We start from the raw sequence: 13,496 nt of genomic DNA, 5'->3' as shown, positions 1-13,496 counted from the left end.
ACACACACACACACACACACACACACACACACACTTATGCATAGTCGCTGGGTTGATGAGGTAATGGTTCATTTGAAGTTGGAAAAGCTCAGATATATATATACCACTCAGGGCTCGGTTAATAAATTCCACAAAGTATGGCAACCATTCCCGGACTACTATAATAATGTCTACACTACAGGAAATATAACTCAGTGCCTGTAGCTGATAACTATAACTTCGTAGAATCACTTGTAGAATCTTTTCTTTTATTTTAGCATGAATGCTTGTTCTGTTTTTTTTGGCCAGTTTGCAGATGTTCATATAACGCATGTTTTTGATTCTTTCGTCCTTTTCTGCTCATGAATCCGCCTTATACGTGGCTACTGAGATCCCACTGTAAAAGTTCCATAAGGACACTGAACATTGATAACCCAAAATGGGTCACTGCAACGCCCGGGTAGGATAAGCAAGTTGAGTAAGGAAAAAAAAGAAGTGCTGAAGCATAGTCATCCTGGGCATAAGTCAAGAAACAGTGTTGTAATTCAGCTATAGTAATGACAAGCTGCACGGAACAAAATACCTGGATCAGTATGTATATATGCTGGTCGCTGAATAGGTGACCTGCTGCTCCTGATCTTTGGCAATACATTTATCCTGCGATTGATAAAATCATGACGCAACTGGGCATGAGTTTTGAATAAAATGTATAAAAACGTTCAAATAAATAAGGAAAAATACGTGACGTCTTGATGGATTCTGTCTGGAAACTGGACAAAAAAGCACAAAAGCTTTGGCTTTAAATCTGAGTATGAAGGTGAAATCACTGTCGATTGTGTAATGGCACTGTACTTGATCCACCTTGCACTAAAATCAAATGACGTGGATCATAAAATACGATCAGATCATAGTCCAGCATTGCGTGGTTCACCCATACAGTCCGTATGTGTGTGTAATTTAATTCACAGTCATTTACTCAACTGTGGTTCCTGGTTGCCATCTGCAAGTTTGTTTATGCCCCCCTCCCCCCAAATAAAGCTAAATCTGCCGGCAGCCACACAGAGCTTTGTTGTTCTGGCCAGCTTTGTTTTACAAAATAAATGGGTTAAACAAACGTATGGGTCAACAAATTCTCAGATTTTCAACCATGGAAATCTCAGCTATCTGTAGCCAATGTAGGCTTATCTCCATGATGCTATGCTCACAAGGAAAAGCACCTCCATTTGCTTATAAAGTCCTTTAAAAGGACAGCTAAGAACACCAATTCTTACTGCCTGAATGGTTGACCCCTCCAGTGAGAGGGTCCGAGGGCTGTATTACACTGTGTGGGGCATTTTCCTGGCATAGTTTGAGTCCACTTGTTGCCTTAGAGGGAAGGGCCACTGCAAATCAATACAAAGTTATTCTGAGTGATCACCTTTATCCTGTGAGGAGACATTTCTATCCTGATGGGAGTGGTCTCTTCCAGGATGGCAATGCCCCCATCCACAGGGCACGAGGGGTCACTGAATGGTTTGATGAGGATGAAAATGATGTAACTCATATGCAATGGCATTCGTAGTCACCAGATCTCAACCCAATTGAACACCTATGGGAGATTTTGGACCGATGTGGTAGACAGCGCTCCCCACCACCATCATCAAAACATCAAATGAGGGAATATCTTTTGGAAGAATGGTCTTCATCCCTCCAGTAGAGTCCAGGGACTTGTAGAGTCTGAAGCTGTTCTGGAGGCTCGTGGTGGACCAATGCTTTACTATGACATTTTATGTTGGTTTTTCCTGTAATTCGTCTCCCGTCTGTATTTTATACTTCCAATAACATAAGTGAATTGGCATAGTAGTATAATAACAGCACAGTATATTAGTAGGGTATTATATTCAAAAGATTCAAGATTATTCATTTGTTACGTCTCATTGTGAAAGTATACGAGAGTGAAATTCTTGATTTTCAGGCTCCTCAACGTGTGTATATCAGTATCATTTAGTATAAAATCGCCAAAACACAAAGTGTTACTACTTTATCTTGTCATGGAATATATATGAATGTGTATATTCTATAGTATTAGTAAAGTAGCATAGCTAATAGTGTAACAGTAAAGTATTCAGTAGTACTGTACAGCGTATTATATTGTTATAAGCGTTGTTATATTGGCATTATTGTGTATGATATACTCTACGTATCATAATTCTAAGTATAATTTACTTTTATAATGAGCCTATATTATCCGTTTCAGACTGCCCCGTGCATATGAAGTTCATTCTCTTCTATTCTATTCTATTCTATTCTATTCTGACCTAACAGGGCTCATAAAGCAGCTAATAATGTGTTATGGTCCAGTCCTTGTGATGGGTCATTTCAGAGGAATCTCCCCACAGTCAGCCTTTGGCCTTTACCTTTGCCCCACTTCGTTTGCTTTCGATTACGTCAGCGAACGGAGAATTTAAATAGGAACCGTCTGATTCATGAAGTCACTCCGATCCGTTCCGCTCTCTCACTTGTGTGCCGAATCGGTAAGTCCTCGCTTCAATACAGTGGATCTGTCCCGGCATCTTGAAAGGGACTTGATCGGTCGTCAAAATTATAATTTAGTTTTATTTTTTATAATCACCTTACTTGCTGTTACTGTATCTGCACAGCTTTAAACAGCGGTGCAGGGCATTCTAGCGTGCTGCGTTAACTGACTGATTTCATGTGGTGGGTTTCGTGTTTTAACTGGATATTAACTTAGTACAGTACTTTTACAGTGTGACGCAACACACCGGAAGTAGAGACCCCGCCTCGTTGTATCTGACGTTATTCAGTCTGCATTCGTCTTTGCACTTAAACGAAGTCTTTTTTTTTTATCTAAATAAACCTTCACTCCTCTGGTTTCCCTCTTTCCACCAGTTCTTCCGAGTAGACATGGCGACAGTTGCCGTCGTTTCAAATCAGGTGGGTTTGTTCCGAAGACTTCTTTGCTGGAAATTTTACGTAACGAAAGTTAAATTTGTGGCGTTTGTGGGGGGTGGGGGGGTGTGGTGTAATCTATTTTTCTTCTGTTATTTTATCGGAAAAATGCGACTTAACTGCGGCATTAAGATCTGTTTGACTATAGACTACACTTGTGTCCGCTCATGAACAGACGTCACTGATATGAGACAGTGTATTGCGGTGTGTTAACAATGTCATAGCCAAGTTTCAACAGTTTATCAATGGATTAATAAATGTGGAGAACACCACCATGAAAATTAAACCTATGGCTAATAACGCACTATTCCTGAATCTATCGTCATCAAGGTTAAACCCACGTTGATGACAATTCAGACCAACTTTGCAACCTCAGAATAAAACCGTACTTGAACACATTTACCTCACCTTGTCTTTTTATGTTGTTTTGTCTGCTTCTAATGTAAAATAAAGCACTGCATTTCATGAACGAAAAGGGCTCTAATATTATTAAAGTGTTGCTGTTCCTCTTTTTTATGACTAGAATGTGGTTGAGAGGATGACCAGCCTTCCTCTGGTGAGTTCAACCTATGGCTTGGTGTCCAGCGTGTACTACAACACCAAGGACACACACCCTTACATCAGGTCCGTGTGTGAGGCCGCCGAGCACGGCGTTCGAACCATCACCTCTGTGGCTCGCATCACCGCTCTGCCCATCATCGAAAAGCTGGAGCCACAAAGTAAGAATCTCTCATTTAGCTTTCATACTATTCCTTCGTTAATAAAGTTGTAATTGTCACTTTAAGTTATGCAGAATGCACTGTTTTGTCATAGTGAGGCTAATGTTGTCAGTCAAACAAGTGGAAGCTGAAACAGGAAGTTCAAGCCAGATAGATAATCCCTTGCTCATTCCAACCTTTCACCCAATTTTCCCCCCCTTAGTCATCTTTCGATGAACTGTTAGTCACAGATGTACAACTGTACACTTCTCCTTTACTTTGAGAATCAGTGTGTTCCCTTTTATTCCTCCTTAGTGACATGTTTTTCCTTTCCTTGCAGCCCGATTTGCAGACATCTGATTCACTTTCCATTAGTGATTTTATGTTCTACATTGTTGCCAACAGTTTCCATTGCCAATGACCTGGCCTGTAAGAGTCTGGACAAGATTGAGAAAACTTTGCCAATTCTTCGTCAGCCTTCTGAGCAGGTACGCACTAACTTAACCTAAGACTGGACTTGCTATACAGGAGACAGTGACAAACAATTCAACCTCATATTTCACAAGTTCCAAGTTGACAAGTCACATAGCCTAGTCACTTGACACAGCTGATGTGACAGCTTACACACTGTCATAATAGTACAGGAGGCCATAAACACTTCTATAATTTTTTAAATTTAATTCCTGGACAGATTGTTGCCAATGCAAAGGATGCTGTAACTAGCGCCAAAGATGCTGTGTCAGTCACCGTCACCGGTGCCAAGGACACCGTGTCTGGTACTCTGATCAGCGTAGCGGGTAAGACGCGTGGCATGGTCAGCGGGAGTGTCAGCACAGTGATGGAAAGCCGCGTGGGCCGGCTGGTCAGCAGCGGCATGGATACGGCCCTCAGCACCTCGGAGAGCTTGGTGGACCAGTACCTGCCCCAGACCGGGGAAGAGTTAGGTAAGTGGCTCCAGAATGGAGATCTCAACCACAACGAGGCTGATGTGAAATATGAGCATTACAGTTGAATTCACAGCATACTATTTCACTCTGAAACTATATCTTAACTCCAATGGGGATCACCAACAGGGAAAGAAAGATGTCTGAATCAATGCCAGGGTTGTACAGATATGTTAAAAGGTGTAAAGCTGCACGTCGGCTTTCAGATATTTTAGTGTAATGGTGGAACATACAGTAAGTATATCTAGCTAACACCCCTAAATTTGTACAGGAATGACACATTTTTGAAAAAGTAATTCCATTTCCCATTACGGCTTCACAGAAGATGACTGAGATTACAGATTGGAGAAAAAGATTATTTTAGCTTCTTCAGAATCAGAATCATGTTTATTGGCCTTGTAGGTTTGCACATACATGGAATTTGACTCCAGTTTCGTGGCTCTCTGTGTACTTAACATAGAATAACACTACAGCACAACAATCTTCAGATATATACACAAGGATTGACTATATACAGGTGAAGTAAGAGGTGATAAAATGCAATGGTGCAGAGAATATATCAGAGATGCTGAAATAAATTTTAGCTGGTTACCTACATACATGCCTGAGGTAGATGGACATGACAGAGCATATCATTATACATACAATGTACAGTACAGTATATACAAAATGGTTGGATTTATTTGAGTGTTGAGCATTCATTTGAATGACAGCCCGCGGAAGGAAACGTTTTTTTATATCTGGTTGTTTTGAGGTACAGTGTTCTGTAGCGCCTACCAGAGGGGAGGAGTTGGAACAGGTTGTGACCAGGGTGTGATGGGTCTGCAGTGATGTTGCTTGCCCATTTCCTGACTCTGGAGGGAAATAAATCCTGAGTGGAGGGTCTTGTGTTGAGGTTATCCTCGACCAGGAGACCTCAGATTAGAAATTAACTGGACCTGCAGTGTTTATTCATTCATTCATTTTCCAAGCCGCTTATCCTAATTAGGGTTGCAGGGCAGTGTTTATTAATAACAATCAGTGATATTACAGCACCATGTGCTGAATACTTGGAGAGACTTAAGCTTTTTCAGGGTTGTTGTTATTTCAAAGTCCCTAGAAAATCAAATCTTGGAGTTGGACTTTAGTCTTTGTTGGGCAATAAAAGGTCTCCGTGTAGTAAGGCAAGGCAAGGCAAATTTATTTTTATAGCACATTTCAACAACAAGGCACTTCAAAGTGCATTACACAAAACATAAAAGGCATTAAGACAAAATGTAAAAAGCAACATAAGGCAATAAAAGACATTTAAAAACAAATAAAAAGAGATTAAAAGTTACACTGCAGTTTAAGATGATAATCAAAAGTTTCAAATTTGATTTAATAAAATGTAGCGGCAAACAGGAAAGTCTTCAGCCTTGATTTAAAAGAACTGAGAGTTGCAGCAGACCTGCAGTTTTCTGGGAGTTTGTTCCAGATATGTGGTGCATAAAAACTGAAAGCTGCCTTTCCAGGTTTAGTTTTGACTTTGGGGACAGAAAGCAAACCTGTCCCAGATGATCTGAAAGGTCTGGATGGTTCATAGCATAGCAGAAGATCAGAAATGTATTTTGCCCGAAACCATTCAGTGCTTTATAAACCAAAAGCAGAGTTCTAAAATCAGTTCTTTGATGGACAGGAAGCCAGTGTAAAGACCTCTGAACTGGAGTGATGCGATCCACTTTTTTGGTCTTAGTAAGGACTTGAGCAGCAGCGTTCCGAGTCAGCTGCAGCTGTTTGATCGATTTTTTTAGAGACCCGTAAAGACATTACAGTAGATGTTACAGTAGTCGAGTCAACTGAAGATTAATGCATAGAAAAGTTTTTCCAAATCCTGCTGAGAGATAAATGTTTTAATTCTTAGTATATTCTTCAGATGATAGTAGGCTGACTTTGTTATTATCTTAATGTGGCTATTGAAATTCAGGTCTGAGTCCATGACTACACCGAGATTTCTGGCTTGGTTTGTGGTTTTTAACATTACTGATTGTAGCTGAGCGCTCCTTGGCTCCAAAGACAAATACTTCAGTTTCATCTTTTTTTATTGAAGACAATTCTGATACATCCAGTCACTGATTTGTTCAATGCATTTACTGAGTGCTTGTATGGGATTATAGTCCCTAGGTGATATGGTTATGTAAATATGTGTGTTGTCTGCATAATTATGGTAACATTTTGTTGTTTTCCATAATCTGAACTAGTGGGAGCATATAGATGTTAAACAGAAGCGGGCCCAGAATGGAGCCTTGCGGAACTCGACAGGTCATTTTTGTCTGCTCAGATTTATAATTACCTATAGACACAAAGTAGTCGCTGTCCTTTAAGTAGGATTCAAACCAGTTTAGTGCTGTGCCAGAAAGTCCCACCCAGTTTTCCAGTCGGTCTAGTAATAAGTTGTGCTCGACTGTGTCAAATGCAGCACAGAGATACAATACCAGGACTGAGATTCTGCCACTGTCTGTGTTTAAGCAGACATCATTAAATACCTTAATAAGAGCAGTCTCGTTGCTGTGGTATGGTCAAAATCCTGACTGGAAGACATCAAAACAGGTGTTTAGTGCCAAGAAGGTTTGCAGCTACTGGAAAATGGCTTTTTCCATGATTTTACTTGGAAACAGGAGGCTTGATATGGGCCAATAATTGTTTATTAGTGAAGTTTCTAGATTATTCTTTTTTAAGAGTGGTTTGATGACTGCAGTTTTCAGGGCCTGTGGGAAGAAACCTGAGAGAAGAGATGTGTTGACAATTTGAAGATCTGAGGCCATGCAATTAGAGACATCTTTGAAAAAGCCTGTTGGTAAAATATCAAGGCAGCGGGAGGAGGAGTTCAAGTGTTGTATAATGTCCTCCATGTTTTTATGGTTGATGGGATCAGATTGTGTTATGTTATTTGAATTGATTTTAGGTGGACACAGGGACAACACACCTTGTGTCTCGTATGGAGGCACTGACTGCCTGTCTGATTTTTGTGAATTTTGTCATTGAAGAAGGAGGCAAATTCACTGCATACCCTGGTAGATAAAAATTCAGAGGCTACTGCCACAGGAGGGTTTGTTAGCTTGTCAACTTTTCGCAAACAAGCCACATACGTTATTATTGTTTTTGGCAATGATGTCAGAGAAGTAGGGCCGCCTTGCATTTCTCAGTTCCAAATTAGAAACGCGCCGTCTCTCTTTATAGATGTCAATGAACAGCAAGATTTGTTTATCGCTACCCGCGTTCAGTTTAATGACAGCCTCTTTTATCTATTCTGACTAGCGTGGCACATCTCCATGGAGATCTTCTCATACCAGAGACCACCTTCACATTAGTGGGTGCAATGGCATCAATAGCATTTGTAATTTTAGAATTTAAATTATCTTCAAGCTCACTGACTGAGACCCAAGAGAGGGCGGGTGTGGAAGAGAAAGCCTGAATAAATATTTCACTGGTGCTTTCAGTGATATGCTGTTTCGTGATTACTTCTGTTTGGACATTTGTGTGTCAGTGATAGCACTCTCAAAGAAAACACAGGAATGATAGGAGAGAGCAATATCAGTCACCACAACATTAGAAATGTTCAGACCCTTGGAGATAATTAAGTCCAGTGTGTGCCCCTTATTGTGTGTGGGGTCCGTCACGTGCTGAGTCAGTCCATAGTTATCAAGAACACAACACAGTTCGTTAGTTCCTGTCCTGAGGGTTGTCAACATGGATGTTTAAATCACCATCAATAACTACACAGTCAAAGTTAATACAGATTATAGACAGCAAAACTCAAGAAGAATTCAACTGAAGAGCCAAATAGTTAAAAGAAGCAAAATTCCCATAAGATATCTTCTTGCATTGGAGCGAATCATGAAACAAAATGACAACTCCACCTCCTGTCTTGTGCATTCTGATTTTGTTCGCAAAACTGAAGTTGAGAGGAGTTGACTCGATAAGAACAGTTACACTGTTACCTTGGTCTAACCAAGTTTCAGTTAAAAACATAAAATTATTAAAAATATTTTTCCTGCCAAAGACCTGATGTTTAGTAATGCTAACTTTATTGTGTTAAGAGTATTATTTGCCCAATTTTCTGCGACAGGCTGTGGCTGCTGGTGTACAACTGGAGTCAAATTAGATAAAGTAATTGCGCGCTTTGAGTACACTTTGTTTTTCCTGAAGTTGGTCAGAACAGGAATTGCAGACCTTGGAGCTGCTCCTCGTTGTCTTGGGGGGGGGGGAGGTGTATTACCGCCAGTGTGTCCATACCCAGTAAGCAGAGAGAGACATGAGCTGAAAGGGGGTGTGGGGTAAGGACCCAGTTGGTCCTAGCAGTCAGCATGCTCTGTAATCACTGCACTGGGCATTGGGAATTTTATATTAGGACCAGAGGGAAGTCTGCCCCCTGTTGGCCCACTAACACCACTTCCAGCAGCAACCTAGTCTTCCCAGGAGGTCTCCCATCCAAGTACTTGCCAAGCCCATACCTGCTTAGCTTCTGTCAGTCAGCAGAGCCAGAGAACATGGTTGCCAGATTAACTTCTATTTGTAACGTGAGCAGCTTCCGATATGGTATAGTGTCACCACAAGTGCTCAGTCATATGCCTCTAAAGTCTTCATGCTGACTGGGTGGAAATGTGAAATCACTTTGTAAGTGGCCAATTTGGAAGGAAAAAAAAAGCTTACCCCAAGTTTATTCATTCAAATAATGCTTGAATATAAAACTGCATCTAGCATATTCCAAATTCAAATAAGCAATTAAAATTGAAAGCAAACACACATGCCCGTTTCTTTTAAACAGTTTTTTGAAAGGCTGCTGAGTCTAGACTACATATTTAGTCATATTTAAAAGATTAAAAACAAAAAACTTGAGACTAGTTCTTCAGAGGTAGTTTGTTTCTGGTTTCAACATCAACAATGTTGATGTTGAAATCAGTCCACTTTCTTGGGAAAACACAGCTTATCTGATTAGACTCGGATATCTAGCTCACTTTAAGTGTTGCAAGTGTGTTTCATCACCACCCAATGAGAAGTTGAAGTATGAGGTGGTTTAGGCCTGGAGGAGCTTTAAGTTTTAAGAAGTTGGGATGCCCCGTTGGCTCACTTGGTAGAGCGCATACCACATAAAACTGAGTCCTTACCACAGTGGCCTGGGTTGGAATCCGGCCTGCGTCCTTTGCTGTATGTCATCCCCTCTCTCTCCCTGCCTTTCCTGTCTCTCTACCGTCACTATCAAATAAAGCCACAAAAAAAAAACAATTAAGAAATAAACCTCAACACCATGTTGGTTCCAATGGATCTATTGTGAGGGATGAATAACTGCAATATCCATGGCTTTTAAAAGCCTCCAGCTGCTGAAATCCTGTATGAATATTAACAGACACAAACAAGCAAGCCAGAAGATGCTACAATTTCGTTCCATTCATGAGAACAGCCATCATTTCTTCCTTACCTCCTTTACACTGAAATCATATCAAGCTTTACTGAGGAAAATGTACCCAGCGGAATTTATGAGGGTGGTGTGTTCTACCCATGTGATATTTGGGTTTCATGCCTCCTTTCCCCTTGTGACAGAACTGGAGGCTAAAGCGGTGAAAGAATTTGACAAGGAGCAAAGCTACTACGTCCGGCTGGGTTCCCTCTCCACCAAGCTCCGCAGGAGGGCGTACGACCGGGCGCTGGACAAAATACGAAACGCCAAGCAGCACAGCCAGGACTCCATCACTCAGCTCAGCCACACCGTCGACCTGGTGAGTCTCTATGCTGTCAGTGTTTATTTTCATCATTTACTGGCAGCATCAATAGGGCTCACATTGCTGTTTACAAGAAAAAAAAAAGGGAAAAAAAGTCACAAGATTAAGAGTTGACAACAGGTTCATATATGCAAGTCTTAAAATTAATATCAAGTTGGGAAAAACTGGACTTGCTATCCAAGTTTTGCAATACTATATATTGTGAATAATTAGTGCCTTCACACATTAGAAATGAAAATGTCAAGAATGCTGAAAAGCATGTACTCTTTAGGCATCAATACATGTTTCTTTTAATGCTTGTGGAGAGTAGGATCTCTTTGGAAGTAATGCTCTCCCCCAACTAGATTGAATACGCCAAACACAACATAGATGGGGCGAACCAGGTTGTGTACGACAAACTCAACTCCCTGGTGGGATGGAAGTTCAATGGTTCAGACAAGGAGAGAAATTACCATCAAGCAGAGGTATGACAATGAGTTACAATGTTTAAAGAGTAAATTGAAAGCGGCTATGAGGAGCTGTTCACTTTTCATTTATCAGTGTCAATCTGGTTAGGATGCTGCTGTATGACCAATACAATCAAATGAGACCATTAGCGAGAAGAGTAGATATTACGATAAAATGACTCCAAATGCTCATCTCTGGGTCAGATTCTACACAAAATCTGAAGAAATGATTGCCGTACACATACAGGATACACAGCTGTAATTAAAGACACATACATTACACCATAGCTGTTTATCTTGAAAACAGCTGCATTTCCAAAAACACCACTACAACTCAGTCTTCTCTTCTAAACAAATTCACAAGTTACTAGAGGGCGAATGTAGATCTTTGCAATAGTGAAGTTGTTTTTTTGTGAAACAATACTGCTTTTGTCCAAACGGCTGTGCGAAGTCACTAAAAATCCAACTCCTTGTAGCAGCTGTAATTGCCAACAAGATGTAATGTCTCAGTAGATAGTATTGACTAACTACTTTACTGTCCTTATATAATATAGACAAGGGGTTAAACTAGAATGATACTCAATGTAGTTTCTTTTTGGGAGTTGTGTGACCCCTCCCCTTTCATTTCCCCCTATCCATTCAGGTCATCGAGTCTCGTACCCTGGCCATGGCACATTCCCTCACCCAGCAGCTGCAGACCACCTGTCTGGGCCTCTTGTCTGGCCTGCAGGGCCTTCCCAACAACATCCAGCAGGAGGCGCTCTTGCTCAGCAGCTCGGCCTCCCAGGTGTACACAAGCTTCAGCAAGGCCACTAGCTTTGGAGAACTGCCCGACAGCATGCTCGCCAACAGCAAGATGCAGTTGGGCAAGATGAAGGACTCCCTGGACAACGTCATGGATTACCTGGTCAATAACACTCCGCTCAACTGGCTGGTTGGTCCCTTCTACCCTCGCATGGCCCTGAAGTCCCCTGGCAGAACAGTTCCTGCCGCCACGTCCGCCTGCGTCTCCCCCAAGCTATACCAGGAAGCTCCCACAGATGTAGAGATGGACTCACTGGAGTCCCACAAGCAATGGTAGTTTGATAGTTTTTCCTGAACATGATGCTTTAAAACTAGAGTGAGATTTTGTAGGCAAATCATTAAACTCCATAATACCTTTTAAATGTATTGACCATGTTTAGGTGTAATCCTCCAAAAAGCAAGACTACTTACAGTGTCATGTCTAACCAAATAAAACGTTTTTTACCATTACCATTTTATGTGGTGTCAATTCTTGTTGCAGACACTCGAGTAGGATTTGTTAATTGCTTAATATTCAGTAAATTGAATCACAGTTTCTGGTGAAAGACTACCTGGCAAAGACTGCCAAATGATTACTCATAAAATTCAATAATCTATCAGCATTTATTAGGTCTTTTCTTCACCTTTACATGACAACACTGTTACGGGCCTCTCAACAACTAATGGCGCAACTGGAGACCGAAACATGAAAGGATGTCCCAACCAGAGTAACAGAGAAAACAAGTATCAAGAAAAAAAAAGAATCATGCTCAGTACACAACAGAAAATAAGCAAAAGGAGTTGGAGATCCCAGCCAAACAGACCAAGAAATGGGGAAGAAACTGGGCCAACCATGCAATGGGCTGGCATTCCCAGTCCTCCCCCTTAAACTACCAAAATGGAAGAAGTAAACTAAGCTGAACCAAAAACAGTGTGTTTCACTGAGTACTTTTGTGTTACATTACTGTTTTGCATTTTTTCGTGATGGTGAATTCTGGGGGTATCTGTGTGGTGATACACAATTGAGGGTAGATTCACCAGGGGCCGCTGCTCCTTTAAGGCAGACATTTTAGAGTCCTGACGTAGGCACTGCTTAGAGTTTCTGGGGTGGAGCCATGTTTTCAGCAGCCTAGCGGTTAGCTGGTTGCCACGAGAGATTGAGCTGTATCGGTGTCGTTTTGTGTGGGGAGTAAACGGGATTGACTCGACTCGATCTCTCCGTCTCCTCATTCCTGCACTCCCACAATACAATTAAACTTTTTGGCAACATTCCCATCCCAGCAACATAAAAAGTTTTAAATACATATAGAAATATTAATAAATAAGGTAAGAGTGTGAAAGTCTAGTCAAGCAGCATATTGTTGTGTGTCCATAGCAGAAAAAATTACAATATTGCAATATTGTATTATATATTTACATTATAATTATACTATTATATTATATTATATTATACCCAGCCACTGAGGATGCACAAGCCAGTGCATCCTTAGTGCCGGTCCCAAGCCCGGACAAATGGGGAGGGTTGCGTCAGGAAGGGCATCCGGCGTAAAATCTTTGCCAAATCAAATATGCGGATCATAAATAAGACTTACATACCGGATCGGTCGAGGCCCGGGTTACCAACGACCGCCACCGGTACTGTTAACCAGCAGGGTGTCGGTGGAAACTATGCTACTGTTGGGCGAAGGAGAAGGAGAGGAGGAAAGCATGTCCAGAGGCAGCTAGAGAGGAGGAAGGGTAGGCATGTGGAGGTGAGAGTTGGAACTTTGAATGTTGGCACTATGACTGGTAAAGGGAGAGAGCTGGCTGACATGATGGAAAGAAGAAAGGTAGGCATACTGTGTGTGCAAGAGACCAGGTGGAAGGGGAGTAAGGCCAGGAGTATCGGAGGTGGGTTCAAACTCTTCTACCATGGTGTGAATGGGAGGAGAAATGGGGTAGGGGTAATTCTGAAGGAAG

The 13,496-nt window shown here is 41.4% G+C and overlaps 1 protein-coding gene across 1 annotated transcript; it reads left to right on the top strand.

Moving 5' to 3' along the window:
- Positions 1 to 2,393: 2,393 nt before the first annotated feature.
- On the top strand, positions 2,394 to 12,008 carry plin2 (perilipin 2). Its single transcript, XM_056300458.1, has 8 exons — positions 2,394 to 2,492; positions 2,869 to 2,913; positions 3,452 to 3,647; positions 4,032 to 4,114; positions 4,318 to 4,570; positions 10,130 to 10,305; positions 10,653 to 10,772; positions 11,398 to 12,008. The coding sequence occupies exons 1-8, from the start codon at positions 2,445 to 2,447 to the stop codon at positions 11,833 to 11,835; spliced, it is 1,359 nt and encodes a 452-aa protein (XP_056156433.1). The 5' UTR covers positions 2,394 to 2,444; the 3' UTR covers positions 11,836 to 12,008.
- Positions 12,009 to 13,496: the final 1,488 nt, after the last annotated feature.

The sequence above is a fragment of the Lampris incognitus genome, chromosome 20 (assembly GCF_029633865.1).
Source record: "Lampris incognitus isolate fLamInc1 chromosome 20, fLamInc1.hap2, whole genome shotgun sequence".
NCBI classification, from domain to species: domain Eukaryota; kingdom Metazoa; phylum Chordata; class Actinopteri; order Lampriformes; family Lampridae; genus Lampris; species Lampris incognitus.
Note: the sequence above shows the minus strand (reverse complement) of the source record. Positions and strands in the feature narration are given on the sequence as shown.

Excerpts from the sequence above, each read along its gene's own strand:
- plin2 (XM_056300458.1), top strand. The coding sequence starts at position 2,445 with ATGAAGTCACTCCGATCCGTTCCGCTCTCTCACTTGTGTGCCGAATCG. Across the intron at positions 2,493-2,868 it reads CTCACTTGTGTGCCGAATCG|TTCTTCCGAGTAGACATGGC; the intron begins GTAAGTCCTCGC and ends TCTTTCCACCAG. Across the intron at positions 10,773-11,397 it reads GAAATTACCATCAAGCAGAG|GTCATCGAGTCTCGTACCCT; the intron begins GTATGACAATGA and ends CTATCCATTCAG.